The 26114-nt window shown below is 50.8% G+C and overlaps 1 protein-coding gene across 1 annotated transcript in view; it reads right to left on the bottom strand.

Moving 5' to 3' along the window:
• The window catches only part of Galnt16 (polypeptide N-acetylgalactosaminyltransferase 16), an 86295-nt gene that overhangs the window by 20358 nt on the left and 39823 nt on the right, over window positions 1-26114 (bottom strand). Inside the window, exons 2-9 of the mRNA XM_059279610.1 lie at window positions 13109-13266; window positions 10138-10236; window positions 9499-9566; window positions 8554-8619; window positions 6238-6359; window positions 3127-3214; window positions 874-958; window positions 469-572 (exon numbers count right to left, since the gene is read on the bottom strand). Of these exons, the coding sequence (XP_059135593.1) occupies window positions 469-572; window positions 874-958; window positions 3127-3214; window positions 6238-6359; window positions 8554-8619; window positions 9499-9566; window positions 10138-10236; window positions 13109-13266 (790 nt within the window). The remainder of the gene's footprint in view (window positions 1-468; window positions 573-873; window positions 959-3126; window positions 3215-6237; window positions 6360-8553; window positions 8620-9498; window positions 9567-10137; window positions 10237-13108; window positions 13267-26114) is intronic.

Genomic DNA, 26114 nt, shown 5'->3' with positions numbered 1-26114 from the left:
AATCACTACTCAACAAGCTCTGGAGGAAGCTGGGTCCCAAAGAGGTTTAATTTGCCCAGAATCAAACAGATTGAAGAAGCCAAGCCAGGGCCTGCATCCAGGCCTTCCCTGCTTACACATGACCATCATGCCCGGTTATATTCCTTCCTATCCCTTTTGGTAGAGAAACAGCCATGTAGTTAAGCTGTATTCAGTCATGTGTTCCTAACACACATGTCTGGCCATTTGGCCACATGCTCCCCCGGACACCTAAACTTTTTTGTCTACCTGAGTGGACCTGAACAAATAGCTCTCTGTGCCTGTTTGAATCAGTAAAATGGAGACAATTGCCTCAGAGGGTCCTTATGATGATTAAATGTCTCAACAAGTGTCACATCTTTACAGACCAGGACCTCAAGTGTAGACTGCTCTCCGTCTGAACTATTAGTATTGCTCTTGTCTTCTTACTGTTATTATTTATCAACTCACCGAAATTCTCTCCTCCCCAGATGTCCATCTGGGCGTCATACTTCCCCAAGTGATTAAACCAGGACTTGTCAATCACGAAGATTCCTCCAGCTATAACAGGTGTCCTGGGGAGTCAGAGAGTGAGGGTGCAACCATGAAACATGGAAACCAGGAACCTGTCTTCTGGCCCCAGCTCCCTACCAGCAGAGTCACTGGGGCAGGAGGGCTGGCCAGCACTCAGGGTCCTCACAACTGCTCCCACGATCTCGGTCCTCTCTGTCCCTACGGGCAGGTCTGATGGTCCAGACAGAGTCAGCACCTAGACTAGGAACCCTTGGGAGCCCTAGTGATGATACATCCTCCCAAGAGCCTCCCAGACCCCTGATCCAGGAAGGAGAGAGCTTCCCAGAGGCCAAGCAGCCTGACCTGATGGGTTTGGTGGGGTCTGTCCGGGTCATCTTCTGCTCCAGGGGGATCTGTTCCCACTTGAAATGCAGACTCCAGTCGAATCCTACAGGCAAAGCAGGGTGGGGGTGGGCTCAGGGAAGAGCCCACTGAGGGCTTTGGACCTTTTCCTCCACCCGTCAGTCTCTTCTGATCAGAGCAGGGTGGTAGAAGCCACTGTTCCGTCATTCACATGGAGACATGTGCCTACCTCACATGCTGTCAACCTACTGACAAGACAAAAACTAACAAATGTATGATGTGTCCATAGAGATTGGCAGTGTGCTAAAAACGAAAACTAAGATGAGGTGTCAATATTATAATAAGGTTAGTCAGCAAGGCTCACCCACAGGTTGATTTTTGAGTAGGGATCTGAATGAAGGATGCAATCCATACAGACATCTGGGGAAAGGGAATTCCAGACAGGGGCAGCAGCAAGTGGGTGGCGTCTGAACAAAAATGACACCAATGGGCTTATATATCTAAATGCCTGGTCCCCAGATGGAACCGTTTGGTAAGGATTAGGAGGTATGGCCTTGTTGGAGGAGGTGTGTCACTGGGGGTAGGGTTTGAGGTTTTAAAAGTCCATGCCAGGCCCAGTTAGCTACCTCTGCCTCTTGCTTGCAGATCAGCGGTAAGCTCCCGGCTACTGCTCCAGCACCATGCCTGCCTGCCTGCCTGCTGCCAAGCTTCTCACCATGATGGCTATGGACTAATCCTCTGGAACCATGAGCCCCAAATTAAATGCTTTCTTTTATAAGTTGCTTTGGTCATGGTGTTTTGTCACAGCAATAGGAAAGTAACTGAGATAAAGTACCAAGGTCCTGAGGTGACTTCTCAGAGGGGAATTGGCTGGCTTCCCTTAGAATCTTACCCAACTCCTGGCTGGGTCCACTTAGTGGGTTATCAAGCCCTAAGGACGGACTGTCCCCCACACCCACTAGCTCCCAGTAACAGACTCTCGAGAGCAGTGGCATCCAAGAGAACTTTCTGTAATGACAGATATGATTTGTATCTATATGGCTCAGTGGGGTCACCAAAACCTTGTGTGTCTGCCAAAGCCTCATGTGGGTTAAGCTCTTGATATGTAGCCGGGACAACTAAGGAATTTAACTGTAAATCTTGTTTAATTTTAATTAATTTAAAGAGCCACATGTGGCAACAGTCATCTGGATTGGGCAGCCCAATGCCAGGGTCCATACTTGTCCAAAAGGATGACAAAGCAAGTAAGCCACCAACTCCAGCCACATACGCCATGTAAAATAGTCTAGAGCAGCGGTTCTCAACCTTCCCAATACTGTGGCACTTTAATACAGTTCCTTACGTTGTGGTGACCCCAACCACAAAATTATTTTTCATTGCTACTTTATAACTGTAATTTTGCTACTACTGTTACAAATCATAGTGTAAATATCTGATATGCGACCCCAGAGGGGTTGTGACCCACAGGTTGAGAACCACTGGGCTAGAGGGGATGGCTCAGCAGTTAGGAGCATCTCAGGTTCTTCAGAGGACCCAGGCTCCACTCCCAGCAGTGCGCATGGTGGCTCACAACCACCTGTAACTCCAGTGGCTTCTGTGGACATTGCATGCACATAGTCCACATAAAATATAAATAAATGAATTAACTAATATTTTAAAAACCAGTCCGGGAGTTACATGGGGAAAAAAAACAACATGAGGTTAATTTGAATAAAACAGTCTTAAGACCGTCCATCTAAAACATTTCAGCATGCAATCAATACAAAACACCCATGAGATAGTTTACATTTGTCCACACTAAAATCCTGCCGACTCCTGTGGGGTTTATGTACTTAACAGCCCGTAGCAAATCTGACCAGCTGCTTCAAGGCTCACTAATAAATGTGGTGAGTAGCTGCCGGGACCGCCTGTGGGATGTGTGTTAAGAACTCAGGCGAGGCCACAGGCTCTTGTTCTTCCTGTCCAGACAACGTCTGCTCTCCAGAAGCCTCCCCTGGGCTTTTGGCCAAGCTCTCTGCACCAGCAGTACAGGGGAGGGATGCGCCCATGGTGAGGGGAGGGAATGAAGGATGACCAGCTAGCCCCACCTCTGCCCGTGTGAGGCACTTCCAACCCAGGGCTCTCCTTGTCCCTCCTCTTCGGAGGGAAGGATGGGCAGGGTGAGACTCAGGAGAGCCCTTGAACCGGGGCTTTTGCCTGCTTTCGCCTGCCCCTTTTCAAGCCTAGGCGCCCTCTCGGAGGAGCAGGACCCACCTCCTCGAAGATCCGCAGATGCTGCGAGGTAGGCGAAATTGTCCAGGCTGATGACATCAATGATAGGGCTCACCACACGGGTGTGGTCCTAGGAGGGGAGGGTGAGAAGGTGTGAGATCAGGGACGTCTGCACAGAGGCCCAGCTGCCTGCTCCGAAGAGGGAACCTCTGGAACACGGGGTGCCACAGCCTCCCCAGGCTCCTGGAAGACCCTAGGGGCTGGACGAGATCACCACACACCCAGTTCCAGGCACAGCACCACTGACCCAGTCTCTTCCTCTTGTGTCATTTTGAGCCCTGCTGGGGTGTCACCCGCTGGGATGCCCTCACCATCATGGTCTAGATGGGACAGCCACTCAGCCACTGTCTGTGCTGGCTCTTCTGCCACAGTGTGGGCCCTCCTGTTTCCTGTTGTTCACCTCTCTACCTTCTGGAGTTGAGGCTCCCCAAATAGGCACCGACAGCTTAAGGCCAGGGACCTTATGGTCCCTGTATAACACAAGCCTCCCTGATTTCTTGAGTCGGGGTAAATCATGTTGTACACCCCAGGGAAAACCTAATCCCACTTGGTAGACTCTTTTAACACTCCACTGAGGGGCACAGATTAGAGGCCCGCCCCCCCCCCCCCCCCCCCCCCCCGCTTTCAATTCCAATTCCCCCTTATCTGACCCAGATGTGATGATACACACTTGTTTACTCCAGCACTCAGAAGGCTGTGGCAGAAGGATGGTGTGTTCAAGGCCAGCCTGGGCTACCCAGCGGGATAACAATAACAAAGCCACTCTTCAAAACATTCTCTTACACTCTAAAGGTTAAAACCACCTTAAAAGCTGATGATGAGAGATGGACAGGAGCGACCACACGGGAGCTAGGAAAGAAGATACTATATAGCCCTGGATGAGAGTTTTCTGCCGGGTGGTGGTGGTGCACGCCTTTAATCCCAGCACTCGGGAGGCAGAGGCAGGCGGATCTCTGTGAGTTCGAGGCCAGCCTGGTCTACAGAGCGAGCTCCAGGACAGGCACCAAAACTATATAGAGAAACCCTGTCTCAAAACAACAACAACAACAACAACAACAACAAAAACAAACAAACAAACAAAAAACAAAAAAGGAAAAGAAAAGAAAAAAGAGAGAGTTCTCCAGAGGAGAAGCAAGAAATAGCCAGTGAGAGCAGAGGTGGGTGGGAAAAAAAAATTCTCTTACAGAGTCTGGAGACTCTGTGGTTAAGAGCATTGGCTGCTCTTCCACAGGTCCAGGGTTCAATTCCCAATACCCACATGGCAGTTTACAACTATCTGTAACTCCAATTCTAGAGGATCTGACACCCTCACACGGACATACATGCAGGCAAAACACCAATCAATATTGATAAAATAAAAATAAATTAATTAAAAAATTCTCTTCACATATACTTTTATCTGTCTAACTGCCCTACCTACCCACCCACCTATTCATTCACGTGTGCACGAGCATGCATATCATGCATGTGGAGGCCAAAAACTTGGAGTCAGTTCTCTTCATCTACCACGTGGGTCCCAGGAATCGAACTCAGGTCCTCAGGTTTGGGGACAAGTAGCTTTACTCACTGGCTCCCAAGACCCTCTGTGCATAATTGGAAGTCCCTCAATTCACACATGGCTCAGGTATTCAAAGCCTGGGTAGTGGCTGACCAGGGAGGTTGCCTGGAGCTTTTCTGAGCTCCCCAGGGAACTAGATAGAATTAATGTACTACAAAATTGATATATCATATTTAGAAGTACAATTCAGAGGACCTCTATGTTCACAGAGTAGACTAATCATCACCACCTTATTCTAGAACACTTTCTCTCTCTCTCTCTCTCTCTCTCTCTCTCTCTCTCTCTCTCTCTCTCTCTCTCTCACACACACACACACACACACACACACACACACACACAGAAACTAACCTACTTTCTATTTCTATGAATTTTCTGACTTTAGACCTGTTCTACAGATGGCATCATATAATATATGGCCTTCTTGACTATCTTTCTTTCATCTCACAGGTTTTCAAAGATAATATACATTGTAATACATATCAGTACTTTATTTGTTTTCCTGGCTGCATAATATTCTACTATATGGATATACCACAGCCTTTTGGCTATTTTAGCAATGAACACATGTATAGTCTTTGTGTGGTCATAATTCTTATTTTTTTTCCTCCAGGGTTTATTCGAGCAGGGGAACTTCTGGGTCACATGGGTAGTTCTACAAGCTTTTGGGAACTTGCCAGGCTGTCCTCTAAAGTTCTTGCATTATGTTACACTCCCACCAGCACTGCGGGAGGGCTCCTATGAACGCACATCCTGCCAGCACTTGCTACTGTCTGTTTGACTACGGCCATTCTTGTAGGTGTGCAGCACTCTCACGGTGGGGCTAAGGGTTGCACTTCCCGAATGGTGGACTGATGAGCACTTTTTATGGGTGTGAGATGCAAATCTTCTTTAAACAAGTGCTTTCTCAAATCCTTTGCTTGTTTTAAAAACCAGGCTGTTTTGTCTCCCCTTCCTCCTCCTTTCCCTCTTCCTCCCTTCTTCCTCTCACTATTTAGCCCAGGTTAGTCTGGACTCACGATCCTCCTGCCTCAGCTTCCCAAGTGTTGGGATTATAGACACACATCACCACACCCTGCTGGGGCTATGTGCCTTCTTATGGTTGAGTTGTGACTGCCTCGTCCTTTTCTGCCATCCCATCCTATGAACAGCAGACACATGGCAGGGGCCTCCTGCTCCCTCTTCCTCTTTCTTGAACTCCAGTCTGTCCTGTTTCCATTTGGCTCTTCAGCCTGACCACAAACTCCCCCTCCTGGACCCTGTCTTTCTGGGGAGACGAGCGAGCGGCACCCATCCATCACAGTCTGAGCGTCTTGGCTCACCAAACTTCCACTCAATGTGACTCTCACACCCGCAGTGGGGACAAATATGACAAGTGTCCCCACTCTCGGGTGAGACAGCTGGGTGGGGTGGGGTCTCTCGGGGAAAGCAGACCCTGAGGCCTCCCACAATGCCGGCCTAACTCCTCAGCTCGTGAGGGCCGGGAGCGCCGAGGGCATCTCCTGAAGGGGTCCAGCTCCCACAGACAGGCCACTCACCTCCATCACTCGCTGCAGCATTGGCTGCAACCACTCCACGTTCACCTCACAGTGACTATCGAGAAAGGTAAGAACCGTGGCTCCTGCCACATCTGCCCCGCGAACCCGGGAGCGGATCAGTCCTGCGAGAGGAAAGGAAAGGGCTGAGCCAGTAGCCTACCAGTGTCCCCCGAAGTCCCAGGACCCTCCCTGCTTCAGGGGCTGAGGTGCTGAGCTACAGTGGCTGGCCTCTTCTTCATGCTTCCATTTCTCCCCCCCACCCCCGTCCTTGTCTCCCTCACCGTCATGGTCACCCAGGGTCATTCCCCAAGTGCCCTTGACACTCTAGATACAGATGGGCAGTCAAGCTGAGTGAGTGGGACTGGAGTCTGCTACTGACAGACCGGGTGACAAAATCTATCCCCTTGAGACCCTTCGTGGTTCCCTCCGGGAACTCAACCAGATGTGACGGGGAGAGAATCTTGACTTGCGTCTGTGTGCCAGCCCTTCACGCACTTTGAGTATGTTGTTTAACCTGTCTGAGCCTCTGTTTCCTTCCCTCCCTCCCCCTCTCCCCTTCCCCTTCCCCCTCCATCACTCCCCCTCCCCTCCCCTCTCCATTCCTCCCCCCCTCCCCTCCCCTCCTCCCTCCTCCCCTCCCTCCTCCTCCATCCCTCCTTCCTCGCCCCTTCTTCCTCTCTTTTCTTTCTTCAGTCCTGGGGATCAAACACAGCTCTTGTACATGCTAGATAAGCACCCTCCACTGAGCTACATCACCACCCCTAAGCCTCAGCTTCTTACCTATAAGATTAAAAACCACCATAACCCAGCCTGTCACAGCAGAACAAGGAGAGTGCCTGGTACCAGAGAACCTACGTGCCTTGGGTTTTTCTCTCTCCTGTCCTGATGGCTTCACTAACTGGCTTTGCTGTTGGCCCTTCGGCCGAGGGCCGGGGCGTGGGGGGGGAGGGGGGGGTGGGGGGTGGGGGGGTGGGGGGTGGGGGGGGTGGGGGGTGGGGGGGTGGGGGAATGGCGCGGCTGTCTGTCAGGATAGCAGAGGCCCAGCTGGTTCTGCCCTGGTCAGAGCAACTGCCCATGTCCTGGGAGCTGTGGGAAGGGGAGGGCCTCATGCTGAAACCTCTGGAGAGAGGTCACTTTCTGGAGAGACTTCCCTGACCACACCTTTGCTCATCACTCTGCCAACTCTAACTAACCAACTGCCCATCAGTCCAAAGGGCCTGAGTCCCACCTTTCTACTTAAAGGTATGGGGAAAGCATCTGCCGGTAAATTTTCATTCACTGTTGGCAAAACCCCAGGACAACTTATTCCCAAGCCCTGATAGTCCCTATTTTAGTGGCTGGAGAGGCATTTCTCTTCAAGACTTCACTCACCAATATCCTTATGGCTTCCAGGCTTAAACGGCCTTTCTTATATAATATCTAGCACATATTTATTTCTCTCACTCTGGCTCCCTGCCGTATCAATTCTAAGAGTGTTCTTCTGGCTTATCAAGGTCTGCTTTCATCTCAACCCACCGTCTACTGCCCCTGTTGACTGGGCCTGGGTTCTCACAGGAAGGAAGAGTACAGAGAGGGACTAAAAGACGGGCCTTTGAGGATGTCTCCCAGGCCGGAATCCTGGCTCCTCTATTCACTACCTTTGGCAAATCACAACACCTCCGTTCCGCAGGCAGAACGGGAACAATGGCTGTCACGACTAAGTTGGAGAATGTCAGCCAAGCCGATGCCTGCCACAGTCCTCCAGCGAAGAAGGGCTGAGAGCACCTTGTACCTGTCAGCTCCTGCCTTCTGCCACGTCCTCCCTTGCTCTCCGTCACCTGCCTCATGAGGTGCCTGCTACTCCTCCCCACACTGAGGCCCGCTCCTCTACAGCCGTCCTTCCTGCTCAACCCACTCCCTCTCCTCCATCTTCACACTTTTCACAGAAGCATGACCTGCCTGTGGTGAGGGTCATTCTGATCCCCTGGGCACATACTAAACATTCCTAGCACAGGAACCGTGCTTGGGACTTCTCGTGCCCCCCAGATGGCTGGACACTACACTGCGCTATCACGGATGCTCTGAAACACCCTTTGATTGATTGGTCATGCCTTTCTCCTTCCCTTTGGTTTTCTCAGAGCCTTCTACCACTAGCCTCTTGTTCAGCCTTATAGCAACCTTAGAAGGCAGAAAAGTGCCAGCACTGTCCCATTTCTCAGAAGAGACAACCAAGGCAGACAGACAGCATTTAGGATAACGCAGTGCCCAATGGGCGTGGGGAGGTGAGAAGATCACCATGACACAGATCCAGGGCAGGAACCCAGATCCAGCACTCACCTTCCCGCCTGTCATTTCGAAGGCACTTGACCTTGGGGATCCTAGTCAGAAGCAAGCAGTCTTCAGCTGAGGGCAAAGGGGGGTAAAACAAGCTCATTTAGATATGGGCATCAGATCATACTGGCTATCACAGCTGAAGGGTAGCCCTCCCCCCCCCCCCCCCGACTCCTGGGCCAAGTGAGGAATACCAGTGCCTAGGAACCCAGAGAGCACCTGCCATATTTAAAGGGACTCTTCTTTCTATGGAAGTTGTAACTATGAAGGATGCTGTGGATATTGTTCCAGGGGTGTGTCTGTGTCTGTGGATATTGTTCCAGGGGTGTGTGTGTGTCTGTGTCTGTGTCTGTGTCTGTCTCTGTGTGTATGTATCTGTGTGTATGTATCTGTGCAAGTGCGCTTGCCCGTGTGTGCAGGCATGGAGGCCAGAGGTCAACCTCAGGTGTCTTCCTCTTTGTTCCTGACCTCTTGACCTTATTTTCTGAGACAGCTTCTCACATTGCACTTGGAGCTCACAGTTTAGTAGACTGCCTGGCCAGTGAGGCACCCGCCACCCACCTATCTCATTCCTCTGAGCACCGGGTGGCAGATGCACACTCTGGCGCTTGGCTTTTTATACGTGGGTGCTGCATATCTAAATTCAGGTTCTCATGCTGTTCATCAAGCGCTTTATCTACGGAGGCCTCTCCTCAGCCCCCTCGTTTCAGTTTGTTTGTTTGTTTGCTTGTTTTAATATCATATCATGAGTGTATCATCTAAACAGTGCCATTCTTTCCCTTTGTTGGGGGCCAGGATGGGGAAGCGTCCTAGAAAAGACCGAAGATTCCCTTCTTGACAGAGGTCAGTGTGCAAGGACCAGGGTGGCCGCAGAGAGCTCATCTCAGCGTTTCGGGGAACGGATAGGGTGGGGGGCGTGGAGGGGCACAGCACCGGGAGATGAATACTTACGGTCTGAACTGAAGTCATCCACCAGAATGATCTCCTGGATCAAGCTTGCAGGAGTTCGGTTCAGAACACTGGAGCAGCAGTGGGAACAGGACAGTGGAGTCAGCCTCTCTTACACATCCCTGGAAGAGCTTCTCCCACCGTGGAGGCTCCTGCTGGCCCCCGAGGTTGGGAGGGGTGTCTGTCTTTTTCGGGGAAAGGCTATCCAAACCAAGAAATGCCACTGGGCACTCCTTGGGAAGTGGGACAGGTGCAGGTTAAACTTGCCCACTGGCCCAAGCTTAGATGAGGGCAGAAGGGGCATGTCTCTCTGATTCTGTAACAGGCACCTGCTGTGTTGACACCCACCTTTCTAAGGCCTCCTGTCCATCGCTGCCTCCCTCCACTCAAGAGACTGCTGCAGGTCTTCCCTCATTTGACCTTGGGTTTGCCTGCTGTGGCCTTCCCGGGTCTTCCAGAACATTCACCAGGCCTAGCATCTCAGAAGGACTAGTCTTACCCTCCCAGTGTTCACTGGTTCCCCCGCTGCCTGGACACCATCCCTAGCAACAAGGTCCTGTCTAGTCAGAAACTCCACAGGCCACCTAAGACCTCACGGGGCAGAGCCACGGAGATGACGGCCTGTGGGGGTGAGGGTCTCACCTCTTCACGGTGCGCAGGAGTGTGGAGCGAGCCTCATTGTGGAAGGTGATGATGACACTGGTGGGTGGCAGGTCCGAAGAATAGGACAAAGAGGGGCAGCTGGGAAGAGACAGGGAGTCAGGGACGCGCTGTGGGGTTAGGTTTAGGCAGCTCGGCTACCTTTTCTCTATCCACTTTGCTGTGCCCCGGGACACATGGGCCCAGCACCCACATGCAGCTTAGCCCAGGGGGTCCAGGAAGGAAGCGGCTGATTGAGGGGTCGTCCCAAGTCTGGGGCGTTCTTTGCCAAAGACCTAAAGCACCAGAGCGCACACACACTGCCTCTTGGGGAGGGGTCAGGTTTACGTATAGGCCCCAGGACACAGCCAGGAGCCAAAGAGCGATATGGCTGATGGGACAGGCCAGTGGTACAAGGTGGTGGAGGGGAGAAACCACCCTCCTTTTGCCTTCTCACACCCCTGATGCTTTTTTCCTTCCTGTCTCCCAGCTCTGGTAGGATCTGGCCAGCAATTCCTCCCACTCTGCCTGCAGGGTGGGAGTAGAGAGACTTCCCTCCCGCTCTCCCCTCTCCTCTCTAGCACTAACAAGAGCCATCAGGCGGCAGCAGCAGCTGGCCTGCAGGATAGCGGCTTCCCAGAAGACACCAAGGGCAGTTCCTGCCACTCCGCCCCCGCCTCAGCAGCCCTGGACTCCCCCACCTTCAGTACCCTGTCTTTGGACCCCCTGACTCCCGGTCCTCAGGAAGGGGAATTTAAAATCCTCATTCTGTCGGCCTTCCTCCCTATGGCTTCTGTGAATGTCCTCATTCCGGGCCCCACACCGCTGGAAGGCAGACGCCTCCGCTGGTTTTCCTAAGCGATGTTCTTTATTACAGTCGCTCCAGACAACCCTGGCAATGACTACTTTTTCATTACAGCCTTCACTCCACTGACAGTTGCTCACAGTCTGAATTCCCAGGCCCATATTCTGCCCTGCAGAGGAGCCGGGTTAGACAGGCAGGGAGTCCCGCTAGTGTGAGACCTCAGGGAAAAATCCCAGGGAGCTTTAAAGTAGCTCTCCTTGAGGGGGCTGTGGGGGAGGGGTGCTCTCTGCCCCCAGAAGCCAGGCTGTCCAAGTGCCTGGCTTGAGCTTGACTAGCCGAAAAGGAACCTCCTCCTGGTGCCTAGCCTCGGAACACAGACCTGGGCCCCAGTTCTCTGCGCTTGTCCCCTAGCCATCAGATGTCTAAGGAGAGGGACTGGATAACAACGTCGTCTTTCTCTCCTTGAAGGAGGCAAGCCTCCCACACTTTTCTGGAAGGCGGACTTGAACTTCCCACGGCGGCGGGTAGGGCTACCCAATTCCCAGGAGCCAGGAGTCATCCAAGAGACTGTCCCATGTCTATGTTTGTGGAGGTTTTCTCATGGTCCTAACAAGTCAGTCTTACGTAGTTTGTTTCCCTTGACAATAGTACCCTAGACAGAGGCCAGGAGCAGGAGCTAGCCTGCAGCAGAGTCCAGCAGAAGCTGTAGCCTGGGAAGGCAGGGTTCGTACCAGCATACTAGCTCTAGCAGGCCAGCGCCTTCTTTGCTCCCTCTGCAGGAGTATGCGTGCGTGCACACACACACACACACAAACACACACACACACACACACACACACACACACACACACACACACACACACCATGATCTACCTCAGCCCTCCTAGAGGGCCTAGCAACAGCACATGGCACCTCATCAACCCACCACCGCCCTGGATATGATAGCTCCAGCACCATTCGGTCTTTGAGCCATCAGAGAACAGTGACCGAGGAGGTCAAGGTGGGGTGCAGTAGGAAGGTGGGCAGAGATGGTCCGGGCCAAGCCCTCAGTTTACATATGAGGCCAAGACATAGATTCCCCAAAGACCTGAGGACTAGGTTAGCCATGACGAGGGCTGTCCACCAAAGGCCTTGAAGAGCAGCACACGAAACTATCATCGCCTCAGAGGGGAGAGGGGAAGTTGCCCCCAGGCTGGCTGACAAAGGACTTACACACAGGAAAGAAGCCATGAATGTCTGCTCAGCACTTGAGAACTGAGGCAGGGGGAGAGTTGCAAGCTCAGGGCTAGCCTGGGGTACATACAGTGAGTTCGAGGCCAGCCTGTGCTACAGTGTAAAACCTTGTCTTGCACCCCACCCCCTGACACACACACACCAGGGAAAGGAAAAGGGGGAAAGAAGGATACAGGAACACCCCATGCTAACTGAAGGGTAGATGAGACCAGGCACGAGGGACCGGGTCTCTGCGGAAGGAACAGAATGTTTCTGAAGGTGATGGCAGGAAGTGGAAAGAGGTGGAACACATACTCTAGATAGGATAACATGGGAAGAACTCCGGAAGAGGGTTGCTGCCTTGCCGGGGTCCAGTCACACTGAGCTGGGGACTTGGGGGAAGCCTCACTGACCCTGGTCTAGGATCTTGCCCACCTCCCACAGAAGAATAAGGAACAAGACAGGGCTGTATCTGCAGGAGCTGCTGGGGGTGGGCGGAAGCAAGGAAGAGATGGGGTAGCTGTGCACAGCCTTTCACTGTTAAAGGGGGCAGGGCTGAAGACTCCTCTTCAGCTGTGCAGCTCACCTCCTTGGACGTTCTTGAAGTTCCCTGGCAGGCTATCCTTTCTGGGATGCCTGATTGAGGGACCCAGTAGCTCTTCTGGCTCCAACTGGGGGTTTCCTTGACCTTCCCATTGAACCACAGAGGGCAAGAGAGTGCTAAGGGTGAGGCCGACTGAATGTCTAAGTCACTAGATAGAGAATGAGGGTGTCTTCCATATTTGTAAAAAACACGTGATTTGCATATGTGCATGTTCACACACAGAGAAAGACATGAATAAAATAAATAAATGTAAAAAAAACCAATAAAGCATACACAAATAAAATAAAAACCAAGCCAAACCACACTGGTCTTTTCTCAGCCCTCTCTTCCTGTCCACACAACGGACGCCTTACCTGTAATGGCGGGTGTCCCGGATGGGTCGGTCTGGGCTCAGTTTGTCACTCTCCAGCTGGTTGAAGGCATGTTGTCTGTATGGGTCCTCTCCAGGCTTCAGCTGCTTGGCTGACAGGTATGCCTTCTCATCAAAGCCTTTGGAGGGTGTTCCTGTCACCTGAGACAGAGCTCAGCATCAGAGAGGGCCCAGGCAGGAGGGTTCCACTGGTGGTGACTGGGGAAAGACACAGTGAGTCCATGCCAGGAGTGTGCCAGTGGGGCCCTCTCATCTCTACCTCGCCCCCCTTAGAGAACTAGTAAATTATAAATCTGGATCCAAATTAGCTGTTATTATTTTTTTGGAGGGGGTGCACTTGCTACTGTGCATGTATACACGTGTGTGGAGGCCAGAGATGATGCTGGGTACGTTTTGAGACACCAAATCTGAACCAATTTGGCCATACAGGTTGGCCAGTGAGCTTCAACTTGTCTCTGCCTCCCCTGCGCTGAGGTTACAGGCATGTACCACTACGTCCAGCTTCTTTTTTCTTTTCTTTTCTTTTTCTTTTTTTTTTTTTTTAACTTAGGTTCTGGGGGATCTGATTTAAGGTCTTCAAGCTTCGTGTGGCAGACACGTTATTAGCTGAACTATCTCCCTGGCACCCAAACCAGCCCTGATTCTAAAGCCAATGCTCTCTGCTGGATGTGGAGAGGGTATTTCCTAGAGAAAATTCAGTCACCTGGGATGAGGTGTTTTAAGGAGACTAGAAACTAGAGAGGGTACTCTGCAGATGGACTGTCTCCTAAGGATGCACTTGAGCCTGGCTCTGGGTTAGGCACATACAGGCTGCCTGTGGATAAGAGCTAGGGCTTGGACAAGCTGCTGCAGAGAGTTCCCATTCACATCAAGCAAGCCATCACATGCTAATGCCCCACGCCAGCTGGACCAAATGTGTTAATACAGTGCTGGAATTCTCCGCCACGTCGGCTCACTGCTTCAGTGGCCCCACGTCTGAGGCACTGGGCCCGCTGGCCTAAGTGCTAGAGAAAGAGAGGGATCACTGATGGACCCGCCTCATACTCCTTAGCCACACCCTACTCTGTGCAGCCACAGTCCCCAGATACAGGGGACAACACATCCGAGATGAATGGATGGATACACGCATCCTGACATCTCATCATTGGAACCAAACTGCAGGCCAGATGTTTCCAGGAGGGCTAAGACACTCTCAACTGCGGCTGCATCCCAACTCTAAATCGGCCCAACCAACAGCCCTGGAGGGAGCAGAAAAGGGAGCAAGAATTGTCCACTCACAGACCCAAAGAATGAGGACTCTATTGCACGCCTCATTCTACCTTTTAAACATAATTCTTTATCGATTCTTTGGGAATTTTACATCATGTGCCCCAATTCTGTTCACCTCCCAGTCCCTCTGTATCCACCCCTCACCCCTGCAGCATGCCCTCCCAATTAATTAAAAACAAAAATACAAACAAACAAACAAACAAACAAAAACCACCTTGCTCCGCCATCTTTCTAACACCTCTTCATTCATCCTAGTGGCATCGGGAGCTGTGGTGTATCATGCAGTATAACCTTTTGGTCCAGTCAACCCCACCCACAAAATGGTCCTTGCAATGAGTCATTGGTCTGGCCTCTGGCACACCATCATCACTGGACCCTCACTGAAACTCCTCTGAGATGTCCTGCTGTTGCCGGATCATTCGGCAGGACCAGTCCCTTCACGCACTCCAGCAGGTCATAGATGGGGTAGATGTTAGCGTGGGCCAACCCAAGGCCCAGGATACAGGTCTGGGTGGTAGCTGAGCTGGTTGGTCTGGGCCACTGGGCGAGGGGCAGAGCCAGCTCTCCTGGGCCTGTGCCAGCTCTCCTTCGCCCGTGGTGAGGGGTGGGGCCATCTTTCCAAACATGCCTCATTCTAAAAGGGTGGCCCCAGTATAGCTTCAGAACCTGTAGAAAGGGGGACTATTCTGTAGAGTGACAGTCAGGTGTTTCATCAGCAGATCAAGGTATCCATGTTCCCTTGACAGCTTGCCCTCAACCTCCCTTGAGGAAATGCTGAAAGATCTGGAAGGCGCTAGCTCCTCCTAAGCGCTACCACTCTGTGGCACTGCCACGCTCTCCAGTGGCCTCTTGTCCTAGGAGCCTGCTGGGGAGACTAGGGTTCCGAGGGCAGATCCAGAGAGAAAAATCTTATTTCCTCCAGGCCTTGTCCCAAGCTGGGTTCAGCTGCTTACGGTGTCCGCACAGAGGTGGCACAGCTGTGGCCCTGACATTCTAATGTTCTGAGTCAGTCCCACGCCAGGAAATGAACAGAAGCAGCAGGTGCCCCCGTGGGCTCAAAATCCATTTCAGCCAAGAGAGGAGGTAAAGAGGAAGGAGAGAGGGAAAGGAGTGTTCCAGCTTGAGCCCTGAGTTTCTAGAAAAATCCAACCCTCCCCCCTCAGCTCTGAGAGTGAGAATGGAAAGGCAGTGGCTTGTGTCCTTCCCACCTGGGACAAGGATGGTGCTGATGCTGGCCCCTCCCTTCCCCCAGCTCTGCGTCAGGGGAATGGAAAGAAGCCGCTAGCTTGTGGCTGAGGAGCTAAAATTAAAGACAACCGCAGAGGGGAGAGTTTTTCAGACTCCCAAAGGGAGTGTATATCACCTCATTATCCTGAAAGCTGCCTGGGGGCAACAGCCATGCTTATTTATTCAGGACTTTGGGCCACTCTGTGGGCTTAGGAAACCTCTGAGCCTGACCCCATGCTGACCTCCTGCTCATTCGACACTGACTGGGAGCCATGTGCCTACCTGCACCCCTCCTAAGGGTGCAGGGCTGGGGATCACCTGGGCTTACGTTTATGAATGTCTGAACCTACCCATTCATTCACTCATTCACTTATCCAGTCCCCAGAGCACCACCGGGTACCCGGAAGAGGGAAGGACACTTCTGAGATTGCTCCTTGTCAGTTGCCTTCCCATGTCTCACCCAAAGCCTCCTCAGGCCTCAGAGAATGTTCTGGAAGAACGCCCAGTTGGGCTAAAGCCCTCTAGAGAGGACTCTCCCAAGCCCTCAAAACCAAGTTAGTCTCAATGTGTTCTTGAGGAATGTCTTCTCACATAACCCAGAGCTACTGTGTGGCCCGGTCCAACTCCATATGGACCAGGGTCTAGGGTGAGACCCTCTTCCTGAGAGATGGTTTGCAAAGAAGGAAGCCACAGAACACAGACACCACCACCACCACCACCCCCCCACCCCGAGGTCTCTGCTGTTCCAGCAGTCCCTCGGGACATGGCTGAAACATCAGTTGTCCCTGAACCAACCAGGTAAAGGGAGACCAAGGACGTGCCTTGTGGTAACACCATGATCTCTGTAGGGCTTCACTTTCTTTATCCTCAGACCACCCCCAGCTGCCATCCAGATAACTTCTGCTGTCTAACTCCTAGTCTGGCAGCCCAGACCATAACTCATTTCCTTGTGGCCCTCCGACTCCTGCTTTTACCTTTGATCTTGAGACATTCAAGCCTTTTCAAGTTCTGTGCCTCTAAAATCACGTCTCCATAAGTCCCCCCCACACACACACACACACTCTCTTCATACTCCACATGCTTCTCTGTGCTCCCTGTAGCAGAGACAGGCACTTCCATCTCTGTCTGCCAAGCTACAAATTCAGGGTCATCTTGGTGCCACCCCCATGCTCTGCAGTCTAATTTAGACCTCTGCCTTGGATTTCTCAGTGGTACCCTACGGCTGTATCACTAATACAGCAAGTACTGTGAGAGGCTGGGGATACAGAAATAGAAAGAGCTGTGAGGATGGCCCAGTTGGTAATGGGCTTGCTTTGTAAGCACAAGGACCTGGGTTCAGTTCACCGTGCCTATGTAAAAAACTGGGTGTGGCTGTGTGCCCTTGCAATCCCAGTGCTAAGGAGGTGGAGACAGGAAGATCCCTAGGGCTTACTGGACAGACAGTCTAGCCTAATTGGAGAGCTCCAGGACAGGGAGAGACCCTGTCTCAAAGCGAGTTAGGCTCCAGCATTCCCACACACATATGTACATGCATTTGCACACGTACCTTGCCCACCGGTACCCAAATATACATGTATAATCATAATAATTTTGAAAAGCTTTTGGCCAGCAAGATAGCTGAGAGGGTAAAGGAACTTGTCACCAAGGCTGACAATCTGAGTTTGATCCCTGGAACAGGTAAAGATGGAAGCAGAGAACAAACTCCACAGAGTTGGCTCTCTAACCTCTACATGTGTGCTGTGGCATGCACACCCCCCATAGCAACTAATTTAAAAAGAGAATGTGCCGGGCGGTGGTGGCGCACGCCTTTAATCCCAGCACTCGGGAGGCAGAGCCAGGCGGATCTCTGTGAGTTCGAGGCCAGCCTGGGCTACCAAGTGAGTTCCAGGAAAGGTGCAAAGCTACACAGAGAAACCCTGTCTCGAAAAACCAAAAAAAATTAAAAAAAATAAAAAAAATAAAAAATAAAAAGAGAATGAGCAAAAGGAAAGAAACACAGAGCAGGGCAGCCCCCCGAGAGGCACCTAGTAGCCACCTGGTTCTTTTCTTGTTCACTTCATGATAGGCATGGCTAAGGAGGGTCATGAAGAAGAAACTCCTACTCCAAGGCAAGGATTTATAGCAGAGCGGCTGGTGTGAGATGGCCACAGAACCTTGCCCCATGGCAAGCCAGCTGGGCAGTGACCATGCTATTTCCTGTCTCCTCCCTCCTACAGGGGAATGCTGTGACTACCCACACTTCTATCCACCTGACTTCTCAAGCACAGCAGGGGTGAGGGGAAATGCATCTTTTAGTCCTTGGCTACAAGGCCATCAGGAGCTATCACCCCACGAGGTAGAAACTGCAGGTCCTGGTCATGGAGCTGTTTCCAGAGCAGGTGAGGGTGCTGTGCCATGTGTGGAATTCTTAGGTCAGCCTGGGCACCTATCACGTGACACTGACATTTGTGTTCTTCTACTAAAGTGAGGTGCTAATGGATGGGGAGGGTCTCAGGAGGCCCCACTCACAGCTGAGGAGTTCTGGGCAGATGACAGTTACTGAGGGAGAGAGGGCTGCTCTTCTTTGAGGGTGCAGCCATAGGTTACCCATGTTCCAGTGGACGGCCCCACATATGTGTGCAGCACTAATTGGACTCCGTCAATTATTTGTTTAAAGAGGACATAAAGTTGGGAGGGGGTGTTTTGAAGAGCTGGGGGGAGGAGAATGGGGGGTAAGATCAAAATATATTGCATACATATATGAAATTGTCAAAAAATAAATAAACAATGCTATTTTTTTAAGTGCTGCTCATTGGCAGGTGTTAGTAGCACATGCCTTTAGTCCCAGCACTCAGGAGGCAGAGACAGGCCAATCTCTGAGTTGGGGGCAAGCCTGGTCCACATAGCAAGTTCCAGGACAGCCAGGGCTACACAGAGAAACCCTGTCTTTGGGGGGAAAAAAGTACTGCTCATCTGTGAGTTCTCTTACATCTGGCACATAGTAGGCACTCAGCAGGTGCTCACTGAAAAAAAGGAATGGATGAATAACTGAATGAAAAACAAGTATTTAAATACTGTCCCTGCTCTCAAACTAATATAATCTCCCCAGCACCCACATGGCAGCTCACGACCCTCTGTAACTTCAGTTCCGGGGGATCCGACGCCCTCTTCCAGCCTCCATGGGCACCAGACACCTACGGCATCCATGCAGGTAAAACACTCGTACACATAAAATAAGAAATTCTTTTAAATTAGTATAATCAACCAGGAAAGAAACTAGCAAACAAATGTGATCCTTGGACACTACAGAGCAAGGGGTGGGGTCCTGTCTCTCACTGGACTCAGTCTCTCCTGCTGCTCCCACAGGCTCTCTGCTTCAGCAGCAGCACAGGCTCTCCTACCAGTCTGCAAGTCTTGCTCCTTGGCCCCCTGCAGGACTGTCGCCCCTCCCCACCTCCCTGAGCCGCCTCTATCCACCCGGTATAAAAGCCCAAGGCCACCCCATCCTACCTCTTCCCTACCGCACTCACCACCACCTGGAATTCTGTATGTATTTTATATTTTAATCTTCTTGGCCACTTCCTGCTGTAAGAGTACAAGTTCCACCAAAGCAGGGGCTTGCCTGTTTTGTTTAGTGCCAGAACCTAAAGTCCACAGTGCCTGGAGTGGTGCCTGGGTGATCATAGGCGCTTTAAAACAACGGCTAAAGAACACGTAAGTAAGGAATGATAATGAGCCCATCTCTCCAGCCCCTCACCCCACATTTGGACAAACACCACACTTTGGACAAGCAGGTATCAGGGTAGCTCTGATTGCTTTATGGTTTTCTTCCCCATTTTCCCGGCCAGGTTGTCACTCACTGTCCCTGTCCCAACACCCCAAATATTCACACAGGAATAAGCACAGGACTTTGGGTTAGGCCAATCGTATTACTTCACGCCTAGGTACATTAGTAGATTAATTGGTTCAAGACTGGTCATTTGACTCAATCTAGACCAAAGAGAACCTTCCTTGAGACTTTTCTGTATGATGAGCTCTCTAGCATATCCCTTCTCTCCCCCTCCCACACCCTCTCTAGTTAGTTTGAATTGGCTGTCCTGTTCTAGTAACCGAAAGTTCATTGACAGCAGCCCTTCAGTCCTTTTGACGAACAGAAAAACAGTCTCTAAAAGGAAAAAAAAAAAGTAAAACCCGAGCAAATGAGCCACTGATGTCTACGACACAGTGTGCAACTGTCCCTCCTGAGACTTCAGGCTGGTCTCGGTCTTTGGGCCAATGGCTGCAGTCCAGGGCTCGGCGGGGCATTCCCACCATCCCCTAGCACACAGGGCAGTGTTCAGCTTCCAAGATGGAGCTTCCATATGGACCACCCTAGAAGCCCTTTTGCGTTGCCATGGTGAGGCATGGAGGCCGAGTGATGGGCTGATGGGCTTCTCATTGCCCTCCAGCCCCTGGCAGAGGGTTCCTGGCTGAAGTGTAAGCAACTACCCCTTTCTTCAGTCTTTGTCCTTTTATGGAATGCCAACCCCGGCCCTTCCTCGCTCGCTCGGTAAGGTCAATCACGTGAAACTGCTTAAGTTGAAATAGTAGCTGTGCTGGGGAGAGAGAAAGAGAGAGAGGATCCCTCATCTTGGAGAGCTTTTGCCTCCATCCATCACTTTGATTAAACTTTGAGACTTGCCTCCCTCGCCTCCGTCTTTTTCCATCAAGATTTGCTGCTTGCTTCCTGATGCTAAAATTAGGACACAAACGGCAATGGGGGAGGTTAAAATAAGAAGGAACTATTTTCCATGTCACTTGCATCAAGAGCAGTTCAGCCCTCCACCCAAGCCTGGCAAACCTTCCCTTCAAACATACACAGACCTCCACATCTTCAATGTAAACAACTTCAACCCCCTTTAAACAACTGCCGCCCAATTTCCTTTAACTCCCAGTAAAACAGGCACCTGCTGGGTTTCCCTTTCACTAAATTTCAATGAAACTACATATTAAAAGGCTGTGGCCCTGTTTTATGGATGGCTCCTGACTGTTCTGCTATAAACCAAAACCACCTGGTGAACAAAATGTGATTCCTGCTCTCTCTCTCTCTCTCTCTCTCTCTCTCCCATCTGATGCTCTGACCCCTGAAGAAAGACTGCCATTCATTACCAGAATTGCTAAGCACATCATTCAACAACTCTCTCTGATGCTCAAGGTCTGGGACGGGGTCCCCCAGGGCTTCCCTGACATCTGCCACTACCCTCATCCAACCAGATGCGAGATGCTGTGGTGGCACAGGACCAGGAGCTGGGGACCGGGGACCTGGCCCAGACTGGTCCCACCTTCCAGTCTGCCTTGCCTTGGAAGCTGTAATTACAGTGGCGGCCAACCTGGCCTCCCAGTATCTGATGGCCTTGGCACGGCACAACAGCTCCTGCTGCTCTCTGACCTTGGGGATTGACTTACCTCATCTGAGAGGGCTTCATCTGGAAAATGGGAATTCTGGGGATTAAAGGAAATGAGTATATGATGCATTTAGCACAGGGCCTGTAATAATAATTACTGCTGTTATTAATTACCTCGCCTGCCGTTTTTACCAGTGGTCCTGAACCTCAGCTTTACCACGGAAGCACCCAGGAAGATTTAAAAAGCCGGATGCCCAGGCTGTACCGCAGACCAGTCAGTCGTTGGAACCGGGACACAAGCCTCAGACTCTGAAGTCATTCACATTTACTCTAGTGTGCGTGCCCCACAGAACCTTAGCTGTGGCTTTCCATGGGCAGCTAACGATGAGGGACTGTCATAAGCTGGCAGAACCCCAGGATCTTATCCCTGCGGAGGACGTAGGGGCTACCTCCTTATGGCCGCCCTCACCACGTCTCAGCAAAGCTTGACTTCGGGTTTCCAGTTCTTGGCCTCTGTTTGTATTGAGCTGGAACTTGACCACCTGCAGAGCCAACAGCAACCAAGCTTGAGCCGAGTTACTACGGAGACTTACCACTGTACAACAGGTCCACCTCCCTGGAGAGGGGAGACTCAAGATCACTTACCTATCAAGGCTCCCCTGATGCCATTTCTTAGCCTGCATTTCCTATTACTCTTCCAGGGCGCTGCTGACCACAGCTTTATGGGGTGTGTGCTCTCGTTTAAGAATAGTTCTAGTGCATTCCAATCGTTCTAGCGATCCAAGACAGCCAAGGGAGGCCCACTGTACATCCCTTCAGGCACCTGAGCCAAACGGGCTTCTCTGGGCAAGGCTGGAACATGGAGTTACGGCATCAAAACCTTGCCTTACCCTCTCAGCCTCAGATGCTGCAGCCCAGGGGATGAGGGCCAGAGGACCTTTTCCACAGTGAGGGAGACACACTGTGGGCCTACTGTGAACCAACCCGAAGCTCTGTGAGGTGCTTATTTCCATTCCCAAATGCTCCTGTAAAACACGCTCTCTTCTCGTCCACACTTTACCGAGGACAAGGACTGGAGAGGCACAGCAGCATGGCCCGGTCACAACACACCAACTCAATGACAGGACTGGGGCTGCAGTGATGCCCACCTGTCCACAGAGCCTCGCAGAAAGCCTCTCTGTGCCTTCGGGCCATTCCTGACTCAGAGGAGCCTGGGGACCCCCTTCCAATGTTGAGGCTCTCAGCTCTGAGGCAGGCCCCTGGCTGCCTTCCTCCTTGGCTTATGATCAGGGTGTCAGACTGTGGCTCACCCAGGGACATGCCCAATGCCGTCAGTCTTGGCCTGCACATGGGCTTGGAAGCACTTCTTTGCTTATGGTTCAAAAGAACATGAGATTAAAAAAAAAAAAAAGAAAGAAAAGAGAAAAAAATGGAAGAGTTTGTGTTACTTAAACCAAAATAGCACATAGCCAGACTTTTCTGGATCATTCTGGGCCCTTCTGACTCTTTCCGGCCAGGGACACCCTCAGAATCCTGATGATCCTCAGCTGCAGACAAACTTAAGAAATGACCAAGGCAATTCCCACTTGGGGTCTGACCTGTCCCACTGTGTCACCCTCCCCCAAACAAGCTGGCCGTGCTCTGCGGCTAAGAAAGAGGGAGGCGACGGGAGAAGCTGCTGAGGTGAACCAACCTCCAGGCCCCCAGTCTCCAAATAAGCTCTTCCGGGCAGATGGTGCAGCCTCTTTCTTCAGCTTTAGTCACAAGAGCAAAGTGTCAAGGTCTACACAGTGTCCTTTCCCTCCAGGTGGGGCACAGTCTGAGGCCACTGAACTTGGACCTGCCAGACATCAACTAAAAAAAGAAAAGCACTCACGGGCCACACAGCACATACGGTGTGCGCCTTGCAATAGAGGTGGCAGTCTCCTGCCCCACCGACCGAGGACCAAGTCAGCTGAGACAGGATCAAATTCAACCAACTCGAACTCAGCAGAAGCCCCCATCAGCAGCCGATTGTCTCCGCTTCTAACACTTCTCAGAACAAAGACAACTCAGGGCTGGGGAGATGGCTCAGTGGATAAAGTACATGCCATGCAAGCATGGAGATCCCAGTTCAGACCCCCAGAACCAGTACTACCTGTAATCCAAGCACTTGGAGTCAGAGACAGGGGACCCCAGGGCAGACTGATTAATTAGACTGGCCAGAATCCCATACACTCAGGTTCACCAACAGACCTCACCTCAATAAATAAAACGGAAAGGGATCGAGGTAGGCATCTAGCATCAATGTCAGGTCTCTACGTGCACATACATGTGCCCACACACAGGAGAACACACATACACATAGGAAAGCACAGCACACGTGCATACAAGTGCAAAGAGAAAGAAAGGAGAAAAGATAAAACCAAGAGAGAGACACCGGACTAGTGGCTGATTAGTACCTTACTGGCATGCATTGTGGGTCAAGCAAGACATGAACTTCTGTGGTCCATGACTAACCATTGAGCTATTAGGTTTTATATATATAATACATACACACATACACACACATATAATGGAACATAAAGACAGACTCTTTGAATCAGATGTAGCATTAAGAAAAGAAAAAGGGGGGGGGAAAGGCTGGGGGTGGGAGGAGAGAGGACAGGGGAATACATGGCTGATATGTAAAATTAAATTAATTATAAAATAAAAAAAATTATTTAAAAAAAAAAAAAAGAAAAGGAAAAGGGCTGGGTGGTGGTGGCGCACACCTTTAATCCCAGCACTTGGGAGGCAGAGCCAGGTGGATCTCTGTGAGTTCGAGGCCAGCTTGGTCTACAGAGCAAGATCCAGGACAGGCACCAAAACTACACAGAGAAACCCTGTCTCGGGGAAAAAAAAAAAAAAAAAGATTTATTTTTAATTATGTGGGGAAGGGTGTTGGGGGAGAATATGGGAACAAGGGCCAACCTGGAGCTGAGACACAGGAGGCTGAAAGCTGCTGGATGTGAGGGATGGGAACCCAATTGAGGTCCCTGCAAGAGCAGTTCCTGCTCTCAACCTCTGAGCAGCTCTCCAGTCCAAGACTAATTTCTTTAGTATATAAAGAGCTCTTATTGATCAATGAGAAAGGACCAAAACTCCAAAAGATGGAATAGAGGCAGGAAGATCAGAGTTCAAGATCATCCTCAGCTACTTAGCAAGTTTGAGGCCAGCCCGGGCTACATGAGACCCTGTCTCAGAAGTAAAACAAAACATATAATTCAAAAGAAACAGATGTAAAGGATATGAAAGAGTTAGGAAAATGAATTTAAATAGTTAATTATAAGTGAAAAGAAGTTCAAACTCATTGATTATTAAAGAAGCGCAAGGTAAAACCAGATATAATTTCTTGCTAATTCATCTGAGGAAGTTCAAGGGTAATTATCAACACTCAGGATCTTGACAGCCTGGAGAAACAGGAGTGCTCCTACGTTGGTGGATTATTAATTGGTATGACTGTGATTAAAAAGTTGTTTGGCAACCTTAGCATTTTAAAATTTTGACTAAAAGAAATTCCATTTTTAGGTAAAAACACACCTGCTTTCCCACGAGACAGTCCGGGGTTACACCTGTGCTCTCAGAGGCCCCCCCAAATTTGCATTTGCTTTGCTTTAGGGGATCAATTATCGCATCCCCTAACATCTCGAGGCTTTACGTCTGCAAATTAAACTGACGAGCATATGAAATGTACTAGTTCAGCAGCCGTAGAGCTAAGAATGCTAAATGAGCAATAGGAGGCATGGGGTGGGAGTCTATAGCATGGTTCATTTCATAGAAACAGTTCAGAAGCACGTGTATTTGCAGAGACCCCAGTCTGCCTGAAAAGTGAGGGACAGACTGCTATATGCATTGCCTCTGCAGACAGCACAGGATTAGGGAACAAATTGAAGAGTCGCACCTGCTCCTTTATAAGATGGCTTCATGCAAATACATAAACATTTCTTATTCTTCTCCTCCTCCTCCTCTTTCGAATTTTGAGACAGTGTTTCCCTGTGTAGCCCTGACTGTCCTGGAACTAGCTCTGTAGACAAAGCTGGCCTCGAACTCACAGAGATCTGTCTGCCTCTACCTCCCAAGTGCTGGGACTAAAGGTGTGAGCCACCACCGCCCAGGCCCTCTCCTTTTCTTAATGCTCCATATGATTAAAAACATTTATTCCTTTACAATTGTTTTTAATGAATCTTAGGTTGGGTATGGTGGGATATGCCTTAATCCTATTACTTAAAGAGGCAAGAGGATGGATATTTAAAGCCAGCTTTGGCTCCAGAGCTCATCTCAAAACAGAACCCTTAGCTCCATTCTTTCTTGTTTACGTGTGAGCCTGTGCGTGTCATGTGCAGGGGTAGAAGACAGAGGCAACTTCTCAGGGGTCACGTCTCCTTTCAGTACACTGGTCCTGGAGATCCAGCTCCGGCCATCAGGCCCACAGCAGGCACCTTTATCCACTGATCCAATCTCACCAGCCCCCCTTAGCTCTTCCCTACCTAAGATACCATCGATATCTCTATTCTGGGCAGGAGTTTAGGGGATGAATAAACCGATGTGATGTGGGCCACACCTCCTCAGCTGCTACACCTATGGACAAGGGTGCTTCTCGGAGTAGCTCCAGATGTCCTAGACCAGAGGAGAAGCAGGGCAGAGGGGGGAGGAGGAGGAAGAGGGAGAAGAGAAGCAACTCATGGTGACCGGACCTCGGTGGGGGTGGGCGTGGGGTTGCAGGTGACTCGCTGGTTAGTGACTGCTGAAGCTTAACTGGGACAAAGGTTGGCTATCAAAGGTCTGCATGCCACGTCCACTGTGGCCACGTCTATCCACACTCGCAAAGCTGCAGCATCAACCTGTGTTCGCCCACGGATGGAGAAAACGTGGCACGTGTATGCAGTGGGATGCCGTTCGTTTTTCACGAAGGAGGAAATTCTGTCACTTGCAACAACCTGGACGGAAGTGGTGGGGACAATCTGCTGGGAGTGGGGAACAAGGAGATGATACGCAAAAGGTACAAAGCTTCATGGAAAGAAAGAAGTCTGGTTTTATTTTATTTTATTTTTTTAATTTTAGCTACCCTATAGCAAGGTAGATAAAGCTAAGAGCTGAGTACTGTGTGTC

Source organism: Peromyscus eremicus, chromosome 14, assembly GCF_949786415.1.
Source record: "Peromyscus eremicus chromosome 14, PerEre_H2_v1, whole genome shotgun sequence".
NCBI lineage: Eukaryota > Metazoa > Chordata > Mammalia > Rodentia > Cricetidae > Peromyscus > Peromyscus eremicus.
The sequence above is the reverse complement of the archived record's forward strand: the minus strand, read 5'-3'. Positions and strand labels throughout refer to the sequence as shown.